We start from the raw sequence: 13142 nt of genomic DNA on the forward strand, positions 1-13142 counted from the left end.
TACACAGCTGATAAAGCGGGGTAGATACATTGGAAAAGCCTCCTAATGACTGTTAAGAATTAGCTAAGAGGCTTGTTTCTACATAAAAACGGCATCTGTCATACGGCGTGGATTCCCTTCGGAGGTCAGTGCAATTTTTTTGCCTGTTGCTAGTCAGTCTAACGTTAACTAGCCTGCTGCTAGCATGGTCAACTGTTACTTTGGCTAATGTTGGCTTGGCAACATCTTCAACCGATCATAGCATAAATCGATAATTCCCGAGTGTCAGCTAACAGCTGTGGGTTCATTGGTCTTCGGCTGATATAGATTCAGAAATCCAGCTAATGTACGGGATTTCGGCTATAGTGGCTCGCTATTTACTTAGTGTAATAAAAGCCTCGATAGTGCCGTTCTGGCTTGTATGGACATGAGGTTACGCCAAACTGCATTTAAAAGTCTGTCAGTTTTGTGTTGCTTTGCTTATTTGAAGTTGTATAGCTCCTAGAATATAACAAGTGACCTTCCCTGAACCGCCACAAGCCACTCTTCAAGTCGGCATACATCCAACTCAAGTAGCACTCATTTCAATAAAATATCACCTTGAGGACTTTTTTTATGCCGCTTCTTACAAGTCTACTACTAAAATACTGTACAGTAGCGAGCAGTGGGAACGAGTTCTAAAAGTTGATATAACGTTATGCCGAATTTACCAGAAGAACCTAACGATTCGGAAAAGGTCTTAAGTTATGTTTTACCAGGCATGTACGTTGGGCAATAAGCAAGGCCATATTAAGTGCCTAACCACATGGCAAGTCAGCCCAGGAAGATTCCATATCATTGTTTCAGTTTTGTTTTCACGTCAGACAGTGCTTGTAAGAATTTATCTACACTTATTTCCTCATGTTTAAGTAAATTATTAAATCTATTTCCATTTTTACCACTAAACCTAAAAACTTTTGTCACAGGTTTCCAGCCACATTAGCAAATGTTATGTTAATATTTCCCATTTCTCCATGTGTATCTTAAGGTTTTGTGTTATTATTTCATATTTTCCTAACATGTACAACATATTTTCCCCAGGTATTTTATTTTTTGACACACCCAACTTTCCTCAGCTTCCATGGCACCAAGAAAGCAGGCATTACCCAAGCCACTACCAGACGGCTTTCTTCTGACCGACACTGAGAAGAAGACATGGAGGCTGGGCAAAATCATCGGTCAAGGTGGCTTTGGACTGATCTATCTTGGTAATGAGGACACTGTGTCTGATGACACATACACACTGTGTCACTTAATCACATGCATGCACACAGCTGGACAGAATAACTCCCTTTCTTTGTCTGTCAAATACACACATTCATTCAGGGAGATTATGTAGTACAGATAAAATTTACCAACACCAAAATTAGCCTCTGTCTGATTTAATTGTGAAAGTAGTGTGGATGAACAGGTTGGACTGCTAAGAATTTAAATCACTGACATGTCACAACTAATTATTAACTCTTTCTAATCTTTTTTTTTCTTCCTTTTTTTCCATGAACTTCCTCATTCCTCCTTCCTTTTTTGTTATTAAAGCGCAAGATACATCATTTTGCAAATCTGATCACGGTCTTCCATAAAATGTAAAAATCCCAAAGGGTCTTATCTGGTCCATAAGTGCTGATTTATCATGACGTGTCACATCATATCACAGCTCCTGTCTTCTCTCAGCCTCGCAGGATGTTGACAGACCTGTTGCAGCAGACACTGATCATGTGATAAAAGTGGTGAGTACATAAGACTTTAATGCTTTTTTTTTCAGTTTCAAATAAATACTGAGATATACAGTTCTGCGGCTCACACATCCTTACTTAATGTTGTCATCCATTTTTAAATGAAAGCACAAGTCTCTTTTTCCTCTAGTGTTTACTAATGTTGAATGTGTGAGAAAACCTCCCATAGCTTCTGAATATATTTGAAACTTATTGCCTGTTGCATTTTGTTGGGATTTTGTTTATTTGATCCAGTTGCTTTTGTTTGCCATTACCATATTTTATTTTTTTGCTTGTTTCTTTTGAAGTGACATGCTTTTATAAGCCCCATGTTATATTTTATAATGCCAACACAGTATGTGATATTTCGCTTTTATTTGTATTTTTGTGTTTTTTAGTGTGCAGATATATAAAGTCTAAATTCAACTCAAAGCATTCATTCTAGTTTCACCTCAAACTGTCCCAGACCATTAGGAGTAACATATGTAATTCCGGTTTGAGGGTGGATTTTTTCCTTTAAGCGTCACAGTGTAAAACTGCATACAGCAAACTGATATTTACCAACCCTTGCGGTCTGTGATGCTTTATACCAAAGGAAACCAAAGAGAGGAAAAGATCTAACGTTGGTCAGTCCAGGTTTGGACAGAGTGCCGGTCACTTCTCTTTAGGAGACATTTTTGGATTTGTCACTTCTTGTGACTCTAGAATTTCATTTGGGGAAATAGGGTGAATCTACAGAGTCTGAATTAGTAGTACAGCCACACTTTGTAATTTAGGCTGATAAGACGGGTGTATTTTTTTATATAAAAATCTCGCCTGGTGCAGCTTTAAACTGTGATCATGAAACGGTGAAAGTTAACACCACTTGCTCGTGTGCGCAGGAGTACCACGAGAACGGCCCCCTGTTCTCCGAGCTCAAGTTCTACCAGAGGGCAGCCAAGCCGGAGAGCAGTGAGTAGCACCGCCCGTCCGGCGGCTCGGCGGAGCGGGAGTGTGTTTGACTGATGAAGTGGCCGCAGACGCAGAGGCTTCGCCGCCTGCTGCACAGTAATTAATAAGCCAAAGCAAACATGCACCTCTGTGGCAGTTAGCCCCCCTCTCTGCGCTTGTCTGAGCTCTCGAACGCCGTCGTTCGGAGAGAGAGCGAGAGAGAGAGAGGGAGAGAGAGGGAGCCACTCACACGTAATGATGCCCGGACCTCCGCTGGGCCCCTGACCACCTGCCAGCCTGGTCGAGCGCCAGTCAGGCCGGCCGCCATCGAGCCCCGAGCCAGGCCCACTGCTTTGTCTGGGGCCTCTGTCTGTGTGCATGCGTGTGTGTGTTTGCACTTGTGTGTTCGTAGCCTCAATGCTGTAAGATCTGATATATGTGTGCATGCGTTATTATGCTGCGTTATTGGGGGACCAATATGAATTCTGGACATAACAACTGGTGACCTTTTGTAGAATTTGGAGTGTTCTGGCTAGGGTTCACCTGGAAAACAAGGGTCCTACACAGGTCTGGAAAGTCTGTAAATGTATGGAGAAATATTTTGGTCATTTCCAGGTCTTGATACATTTGGGAATTGCACAAAAAGTTTGGACAAGTATGGGAAAATGTTGTACTATCCTGATATACATACAACTACCCCTCTCTAATATTCTCATATATTTTTCTGTGGAGAGTAATCTTCATCCTTCACCCTCCTCTCAGCATAAATCATACTGAAATCCAAAATCTTCAAATCAAATCAAGCAATTACAGTCTGGAAAAAGTCTGGAATTTTGAAATTGACACTTTGTAGGAACCCTGGGGAAAGGAACAGTTTCATGGAAGGGATGTTGTCAATACAGGAGGTCTGGGATCTGTGGGATAGGTAACATTACATAGTGGTCCAAGGCACCAGGGTTTCTGGTGTCTGTGTTGTGGTTTCGAATCCCACTTTTCAAGCAGTGTTTCCTGATGATTCCAGACTTTTCGGACACCCTAGAAGGTCATTAGGAGTCTAGTTACAGAAGTGTGTGTGTGTGTGTGTGTGTGTGTGTGCGTGCGCATTCACATAATTACTCCTCTCCTGATGTTGCTCCAGTGCACAGATGGGCGAGAAGCAGGAAACTGGCCTTTTTGGGCATCCCGGCCTACTGGGGATCGGGGCTCGCTGAACATAATGGACTCAGGTACGGACTTGGTCGTGTCATATTGTCAAATGGTGATGTCAGTGAGTAGATTGATGACTATATGACAGGTCTGTTTGACAATAAGCATTTCAGCAAGTGACCAGCATTTTCCCTGCACATTACAGTATTAGTTTTGCCTGATCCTCTTTGAACCAAATAGTTTGTGGACTTTCTATTGAGGAGGCGAGCATTTTCTTTCTGATTCTTGTCATTAGAGAGAGAGAGAGAGAGAGAGAGAGAGAGAAAGAACAGGTGCGAAGGCTGCAGCTGATTCAGTTTGTGAAAGTTTATGTAGACTGTGTGGGCGGAACTTGAAGGCAAATGTCACTTTACACTTGCATGTAGAAAAATCTTTTTAAAAGTAACATAAACGACCTGCTCGGCCTTGCGTTACGGCTTCAGAATGGGTTCCATTATTTATTTCCAATACTTATTTCTGACAATGAAATTGCCATTTCATATAGTTTTCAATGCGGAATGTGTTTTTTTCTGCCTGTTTTAATTTAGGTTAACTCTATGATAAAATCTTGTAGGGGTCTATAAATGAAGTCTATTAAAGAAATGAAATGTGAGATGATATTTAAAGGATGACTGCGGTTTCTTTTATGCAATATTTTTATGGCAGTATTATCTGTGTAAAAAAAATCAACCTTTTCTCCCCGGCTCTTATGTCTTTACAACTCACTTGATAAATGAAACATCATTCTAGGGACATCATTCTTCTAGTGTGTGGTCGCTGTGGCTTTGACCCTTTGCACTTCTTACTATTGAACGCTTGTAATGTCTGTGATCAAATACTTTAAGGTTTTTCCGCTGTAGCACGTCACTCTGGGTATGAAATGCTGCAAACAATGTATCTGCTTCTTATTCTCAGGCCAGAGCCATCACTGGGACTGAAACCCAGGAATTATAGGGATGTGGTTCACAAAGAAAGGCTTTGACTATTGATCTCCTCCTCTCCCACTCAGGTATCGCTTCATGGCCATGGACCGGCTGGGCAGCGACCTTCAGAAAGTGTGCGAGCGCAACGGGGGTCGGCTGAGGATGGCCGCCGCACTCCAGCTCGGTCGAGGACTGGTGAGCGGTTGCCTCCGGTCTTTTTATGTCCATTGATTGGTGATTTATAAAGGAGCTGGAGAGGCTGACGTAGGAACTAGTGAAAGGGTCAAAGAGCGCTTTAACAGATACTGACCCATCTTCACCTTAAGGTTGAGTAAATAAGTAAGAGGTGAATGGAACCTACTTCTACCATTCTGTATGCGCCATTATCCGTTTCGCTTGTTTGCCTTGCATTCATGGGTGATATAGTCACCCATAGGCAATGGCCATTGTGAGTTATATAATCTGTTACTTCTTGTTCTTTACAGAGGTGTTCTGTGTGTGTGTGTGTGTGCATTCTGTGTCTTGTCCTTGCCAGGTGGATGTGCTGGAGTATATCCATGACAACGAGTATGTCCATGCAGACATTAAAGCTGCCAATCTGATGCTGGGTCACAGAGACCCTGAAAAGGTTTGCCTGCAGTGCATCTCCACTAGCTACTATGCAGGTTCATAGTAGTAGAGGCCTACTCTTATCTATGTACTTTTCACTGTTCTTAAATCACTAAAAATAAAACAAAATGGTGATAGCACACCATTACATTAAAAAGAAATAATGCAAATGTACAATATTTCATTTTGCATTGATAATAATGAAATAATAATCAAATGGTATTCTTCCGCCGAGCTAGTTCCTTGAATAGTAGCTAAACAAAGTGCTTGCTAAGTGACACGTAAATTTACAACTTGAGTTTACAGAGTGTTTTATAACGGCTTCAAATGTAACTCAGCCAATCGGAATGGAGGACGAGAACTATCCATTTTATTGTATCATAGGATTGTTTTTTTTTTCACATTAGCTTGTAGTTTTGATATGTCTGAAAAGCCACGTGAATGACGTGATCAATTCACTTATTTTGTTGAATGACTTTGCAACTAGCAACTTGTGTGTGTGTGTGTGTGTTGTATTGTGTGCTGTAGGTCTACCTAGCAGACTACGGCCTGTCCTACAGGTACTGTCCTGATGGAGTCCACAAAGAGTACAAGGAAAACCCCAAGAAGGGCCACAATGGAACCATTGAGTACACCAGTCTGGACGCCCACAAAGGGGTCTGTAAGTGTCTGATTCAGATAAACAGTTAACATCACAGGAAACAAGTACAGATTGTGTACAGTCCCATGGCATATTTGTGGTGACATATAGACCTAATTAATGATCAGTTTATTTGAATCTGATCTGAGCTTTCTGTCTACCTAGTTGATCACTGCCTTCTCTTCTATGGAGAATACAATAACGCTAGCAAACATAGCCTATAACATATATTCATAGAAGCACTGATTAAACAGCATTTGCTACATGTATCACCATACATCAGCGGAGTTCCTTTGCCTGTTGTGTGATGTCATGTTTTTTGCATGCAAGAGGATTATTGAAATTATGTCATGGTTAAAGTTAAATTTTCAGAATAACACAGCTTTTAACCTTGTATTAGACTGCTTAGACTTTTGCATAAAAACACTGTTTGATGGTCAAAGGTACAAAAACGTGAGGTGTCTCTCCACGGACTGACTGATGACAATTTGCCTCTTTATAAAAAAGTACAAGAAATAATAGATAACTAACAGCAAAAAGTATACAATTGACTACAATTGATTGTAGGCTATATGATTCTTATGGCCTTAAACTGTTAGTCAGTTCAAAAATGAACAACTCTCTCACAAAGGCAATGATAGTGCAGAGAAAGGGCTTATAAAAACATTCCTAAATTATAAGTACATGCTATCCAAGTGCCATGTTTAGTGATTTTACATAAACTAATGACTTTCAAATACAACTATACGCATATTAATTGTTGGGAGAAAGGTATGCAGTCCCCCAAACTCACCAGAACTGACAGAGCTTCAGGTTCACGGTGTTGTCTTCGAGAGAACCACGCTCACCAGTATTTTGGTAATTTGACAGAATCCGGATTAACCTTACTATATGTGCTGTCCTTTCAGTTTGCCGAGTCTTCGTTTGTCAATACATGCAAAATAGCCTCCCCGCCCCCCGCCACCCTCTGCCTCCCTCGGCTGGTATCGGGAACGCATTAACTGGCAAATTGCCTACATGCTCCCTCTCTTCATTGACCATCGATTCCTCCATCCCCCGGCCCCCGCCGAATTCCCCCGGCGCCGTCTCCGTTTAACAATTCCCTAATTAGCCGAAGTCATAACCCGCATCGTGTATTCATCCCCCATTAATTAAGGGCTTTGATGTTCGGTTAGAGCGGAGGCCCGGGCCCCGCAGATAACCTCTCCGAGCTCCGCGCCGGCCAACTCCACTACCCGCCGGCTCGATATCGCCGGCGAGCGCGGCTCAGACTGCCTAATCGCCGCGCCGGTGTTTCCGTCGATGCGGTCGATAAATAAAAGAGGGGGCCGGAGGAAGAAAAAAAAAACGCCCCGTCAGCGATAATTATCAAACGGAAAGCGTGTCAATTTTTAATATGATTTCGGGTGGAGAGAGGGAGGGAAAGAACAAGGGAAAGGTGCGGCGTTTTTTGAAAGTGCTGATGATGGGGCCTTTTTTGGCGAGGTAAGTGTTGCATGGAAACGTCCGCGTGTCCAAGGCAGGAGCAATGCTAATCGTCGTAGTTTCAAACTTAGATCCAAACACAGGCATACACTAGTTGATCATTTTCGGTCAAAAAAAACCAAAACAATGTGGACAGCTCTCTCTCATTTTCTGAATTGAGTGGTTCCCCTTTACCTCTAGTATCCTCCCATCATCACCAATTGAATTGAACGAACTGTCAGCTAGAGGAAGATAACACTCATTGACCCCTCAAATTTGAAGCTTTTTTGGATATTGTCGTTTTTAATCCCTGCTTTTAAAAAAAACAAAACAACCCAAAAGCGGTCGAGGACTCTCCAGCGCCGCACGCGGATTCCGACCGACGTCGAGACCCCCCCCCCCCCCCCACCCGCCCCTCCCCCGACCTCGTGACACCGGTCCCCGCAGAAGACGGCCGACGGGTTGCCATGGCGAGGCGCGGCGAAACGCGTCTTGGGAGCGGGCGAGCCTCTGAGCCCCGGAGTTAAACGCTGCAATTATTACCATTCGGTGGGCGTCCGGCGGGACGGAAGACCGTCTCGGGGAAAAAAAGCGGCGCGGCTGCGGGGGGACAAGGGTTAAGAGTGTGACACCGCGGCACGCTTTGGAGAATCTGAATAACAATAGGAGATAATTAACAACAACACCATCACCACCTCACCTCCCTGTCACAAGCATGTGGAGAACGTGTGTGAAGGCTCTGTGTGTGTGTGTGTGTGTGTGGGTGTTGCCTATATGTGTATCGGGCACACGTGTGTATGCTGTTCACGCATGCCCGAGCTCCTTTAGAGAGCTGTTTGAGTGTGTGTGTGTGTGTTTGCACATGCATATACAGTACGTATCTGCACTGTTCCACGCCATTCCTCATGTGAGGGCAAAACGCATTAAGTACAGGAGAGCAAACAGACAAAACACCATTGTGAGCGGCGATAACGCGCCCAGAGCACGTACAGAGGGCAGCACCGCTTAATGTAGTTGTTGATCTTTTTAATTGTTAATCTATTATGTCGCTGTGGGAGTTGCAATACTTTTTCCAGCGCCGGTGTCACATGTATTTTTCATCTTTATTCTCCTTCAACTGCCTCTCAGTAGCAATGAAGTGCTCTGTAATTATTTACAACAATAGGAAGCCACATTGTAATGCTGACTTAATGCATACTTAACACCCACAAGGGCAAGCTGTTGAGCACCGAAGCAGAGCCGACCCCGTATAATCAAAGTTGTTGAGATGGAGAAGTGTAACAGTCAACAACAACAGTTTGATATTTGGGGGCTAATGTATAGCTGCCACTTTACTGTTTTGTCTCTGCCTGCAGCGGCTTCATGCTCACCTTTTTTTTTTAGTTTTAAAAATGATTTGTTCAAAATAGTCATATAAAATCAGCTGCTGAAGCAGAACTGTCAAAGCCATTGTTTTTAGAGGGATTTCTCCGCATATTGCATAGACTCTTTTTCCTGACAACAAATGAAAATGTGAGCTACACTATATCATTTTCTATCTTTTCCTTTTAATGACTTTTACTAGAGCATTTTCCTTGCTTCTGGCCCTCTGAAGGGGGTTCCAATAGCCTTACATTATCTGCCTAAAACCTGGGCCAGAGTTGTGGGCTCTCACATAAAAGCTGGTGATGTTCCCACCTCAGACACCGTAAAAGCCAGGGGGAAAGCCTTCTCTAGTGGCAAATAACCTCAGTTACACCTCCAATCAACCAAACAATCATTGATATGGCTTCATTTTTTCAAGATTTCAGGCTTTTGGGACACAAAACCTCCATCAATTTCTGTTGGTCTGGTGACTTTTTCCCTGGTTTACTCCACATACAGTCATGTTTTCTTTCTCGAAGTTATGATGACCAGAAGCGAAACAACAACCGACGCCCAAAGACATCAGCTAACTGCATCGCTCCTCTCAAGGCCCTTCCTCCACAGTGTCAACCATTCACCCAGTCCACCGCTACCTCCACCATTCCCGATCAATAGCTCTGCTTCCCTGCTGGGTCCCTGCAGCTTAGCGTTCCTGGCTAACCCCCTTTTTTCAGGCACAACACAGTTTAGTTTCTAGTGGCAATTTCCTCAGTCACCACACTTGTTGTTTTCTGTCTTTCCGGGCTGTCCTCATCACCACATCCCTGCTTGCTGCCATCCGTCTCTGATACCGATGACTGTAATCGGTGACAAAATCCATTGGAATACTCAAACGCAGTCATATAATTTGATTACTTTCAGTTAAGTATGGACTACTTTTCCTTTGATCTTTCATATTTCATCAACAACAGTGACCATCTTCTGTAACTGGATCACCGCAGTCCCGTTACAGTGCGTGTAGTCCGTTCCTCCCCGGCCTCTTTAGACCAGACCGTTGGCTGGGGAGGATCAATGCCGGCCGCGGCTCAGGGAGGAGATTTCTCCCCTCTGATGGAGCCAGTCGATAGGTAATTTCTCCGGAGACACGCGGTGGCCGTTACAGTATTGAGCTGCTAAAACTCCCCGGGCTCGACCCCTTTGGATGGACTTGGTCCACAAGTATTGATGAACTACACACATTCACGCAGACGCCCGCAATCACACACACAAACACTGTTGACTTGTTCTTAAAGAAGCGGGCTTAGTGCATAGGCAATGACACGACTATCAGACATATTATTTTGCAGTTGTCTATTTCTTTTAAAGAGTTTTTTTTTTATATTTCCTAGTTTGTTTTTTGCTCTCCTGATCAGATCCATGAATTGCTGAAGTGTTTTGTGGTTGTAAGTTGCAGAAAAATGATTGTGAAAAAAATTGATTGTAATGCAGATGGCCAGTTGATTGCAATGCAAGACCTAGGTGTAATACACATATTGAGCATAATAGCTCTTCAGAGTGGTGTGTAACACCTTGTACTCACCCTGTACATATGTATGCTTTGCCTACCCTCTCTAAGTGAAGAGCCATATCTAGAGGCATTTCAATTGCAGATGCACTGCATCAAAAAGGCTCTGAGGCAAAAGTTGGGACGCTGGACATTTAACTTTAACTTTTCTCCAACTGTAAAGCACTTGGTAGAAAGAGAAAAAGGTATGTATAGGTATCCTTTTCTTTTTTCTTGCTGGTCAGAGGATCGAATGCAGGCAAAGATTTTCTCTGTCCCCCGAGGTTGGGTAGTTAAAAATAAAAAAATTGCGTCAGGCTCTGGTAGCTACAGAGATGACCTGCATATCACTAACACACACACACACACCTATTACAACAGGGGTCAAGAGTACACTATTGTTGACTTCTGTAACATGTGGTAGTGATTTGGCCTCAGACATTTGTATGTTTTACTACCTGACTCCCCGTCCACGGGGGGAGCGAAAGGAAGAGAGAGGTATTTTTTCGTTGGCGAGTACACAGGTTACCCGGCGGTCGTCTGGATCATGTCAGAGGCCACGGGGATCCGGTTTCTCCAAATAGGCCACCGCAGGAGGAAACAACCCAATATGTCACCTCCTCTACCCCGGAGAACTTCTTCGTCTAAGAGGGAGGGAACCGGCCCCAGCTGCGAAAACAAACTGCATCCGCGCGGTCGTCGTCATAATCATCCTCCGGCGACTCCCGCTGTCACTGTGTTTCAGCTCGGTTCACACAAACAGCTCCTCAATCAGAAGCGGTCTGCTTTTAGAGCAGGTTGTCATCTTCCCTGGATTTCATCAAGCTGCATCTTCAAGCCAAATGAATGTATCCTGTTGTTCACACGCGAGACATGGCCGTATCTCTGCTGCAAAGTTTTCTGTTCGTTCTTCTTCGTCCGTTTCTGTCTTTACCTCCTGTTTGTTTACCTCCGATTCTGCATTATTGAGTATGTTTACATGCACACCAATACCCCGATTACTGCTAGTAATCAGCTTAAGGCCATATTTCGATCACAGCGTCTACATGGTTTGAAGGAACCAAGCGATTTCTCTAATAACCCGGTTTAACATGGATTCATTTAATAATCGGGCTACCGCTCGTCACTGCACTACAGAAGCCAAGAGTGCCAGTGATTATTCATGAATTTGTTAATCCTATTATATTGAGATCACAGCGTAATCAAACTGTTTTCTCGTGATTACAATTTTATTATCTCTATCATTAGATAACAAAAATATTTCTCTCAAGATTACGATTTAAGTAGGTTACTGACATTGTCAATTCTACTTCAGACTTGTGTTATCTCGAAATAACGAGATAATTAAGTTGCAATCCCGAGATAATGGAATAAAAACAATATTAGCAACTGCAGCGGTGGTAACCTATTATGTTTCTAGAGATTCTAGCCACATGTTGATATGTTGAGATTTGAAGAAAATGCAGCCATTTGAACGCGTGTTGTGATAATAACAAAGACTCCAATACCCACAATGCCATGCGGAGCAATCGGGGGAACTCGGATAACTTAAATCTGACTGTTGTCCTAATCGGTTATGTCTGTATAGTGTCAACATCATTCATTTATATGAGAATGTCAAGAATTATTAATGTAAAAAAGGAGCTGGCAGTTTGAAAATGAATAGTGAGAACATGGCCTAAGGATTTGAGTTATTTATTTGCTTTAGCTTGTTCTGATCATCTTTCCGTCTCCCTGCCCAGCTCCATCTAGGCGCGGTGACCTCCAGATTCTGGGTTTCTGTCTTCTCCACTGGATGTGTGGGTCGCTTCCCTGGGACAACGTTCTCCACAACCCCACTCAGGTCCAGGAAGCCAAGGCCAGGTAGAGCATCACAGCCTCCACCACTCAAATCCTCCACTGTATTCCAAATTAGAAACATGCAAAGTGACTGGTACTCTGATAACAAAGGTCTCCATTTAGAATTACTAGCTACTATTAGAATTTGAATCCTATTACTTAGTCTTGTCCAGAGATGGTTTAGTGGTGAAGACCTCAGAATGTTTTTTTTATCCTATTCCCTTCCCCAGATAATTATCTCCCATTATAAATTAAAAAAAATGGGACTGCCAACCCTCCTTTGAAAAAACAGACTATAATGCTATAATGTACTTAAGTTTTAAAACCAAAAATAAGCATTCTATATGAAAACTCAGTATCCATATTTCAATGCTTAGGACCATTCAGATACATTAACATCTAAAGGTTATGTTAAATGCGCTGCTGATCTGCTTTCGCTGCCTCTGATCACTTCCACTTCCAATTAACTGGCTTGAACCTTGAAATTGCTGCCCTTTTGAATGTATAGTGCTTTTCGTGCATTCCCCCCTTTCCCTTCAGAGTAATTGTACATGTTAGATAAATGTAGCAGAATAAAAGTAGGATATTTGCGTTGGCAAAAGGTGACGTAAAAGTCCTAAAGTCTAAAATTGAAATCGTCAGTAAAGCACAAGTGCTAGAACCGCAATATTTATGTTGAACATTGCGACTGTGATATGGATTTCAACATGTGGACGCTGCTTCTATTTTTTTTTTTTTGTTGTATAAAATGATTTTCTCTGACATGGAAGTTGATATGCAGGCAAGGGATGCTGCGCAGCACGTGAATACCTTATTTAACAAGCTGTCTAAAACACCTTTCCCTCCAAGAAAAATCACAGCCTCTTGCCATTTGGAAATTGCAGGAGTCAATATTGCGATTTCGATAGATTATTTTTTGCAGCCCTCACAAGTGC

General features: G+C 42.8%; 1 protein-coding gene across 5 annotated transcripts in view; it reads left to right on the plus strand.

Moving 5' to 3' along the window:
- The window catches only part of LOC139667652 (serine/threonine-protein kinase VRK1-like), a 20176-nt gene continuing 7034 nt past the window's right edge, over positions 1-13142 (plus strand). For 3 of the 5 annotated variants that reach the window (XM_071547132.1, XM_071547133.1, XM_071547134.1), the window contains exons 1-9: positions 1-124; positions 1060-1226; positions 1690-1745; positions 2612-2681; positions 3799-3886; positions 4855-4963; positions 5304-5396; positions 5906-6038; positions 12111-12231. In XM_071547132.1, the coding sequence (XP_071403233.1) occupies positions 1100-1226; positions 1690-1745; positions 2612-2681; positions 3799-3886; positions 4855-4963; positions 5304-5396; positions 5906-6038; positions 12111-12231 (797 nt within the window). In that variant the 5' untranslated portion in view covers positions 1-124; positions 1060-1099. Of the gene's footprint in view, positions 125-1059; positions 1227-1689; positions 1746-2611; positions 2682-3798; positions 3887-4854; positions 4964-5303; positions 5397-5905; positions 6039-12110; positions 12232-13142 lie in introns of those variants that run through there. The other 2 variants (XM_071547135.1, XM_071547136.1) reach the window with 2 other exon arrangements.

The sequence above is a fragment of the Centroberyx affinis genome, unplaced genomic scaffold (genome assembly GCF_046629955.1).
Source record: "Centroberyx affinis isolate AG114_WGS23_722 - 3 ecotype Tasmania unplaced genomic scaffold, CSIRO-AGI_Caff_v1 ptg005683l_1, whole genome shotgun sequence".
Lineage (NCBI taxonomy): Eukaryota > Metazoa > Chordata > Actinopteri > Beryciformes > Berycidae > Centroberyx > Centroberyx affinis.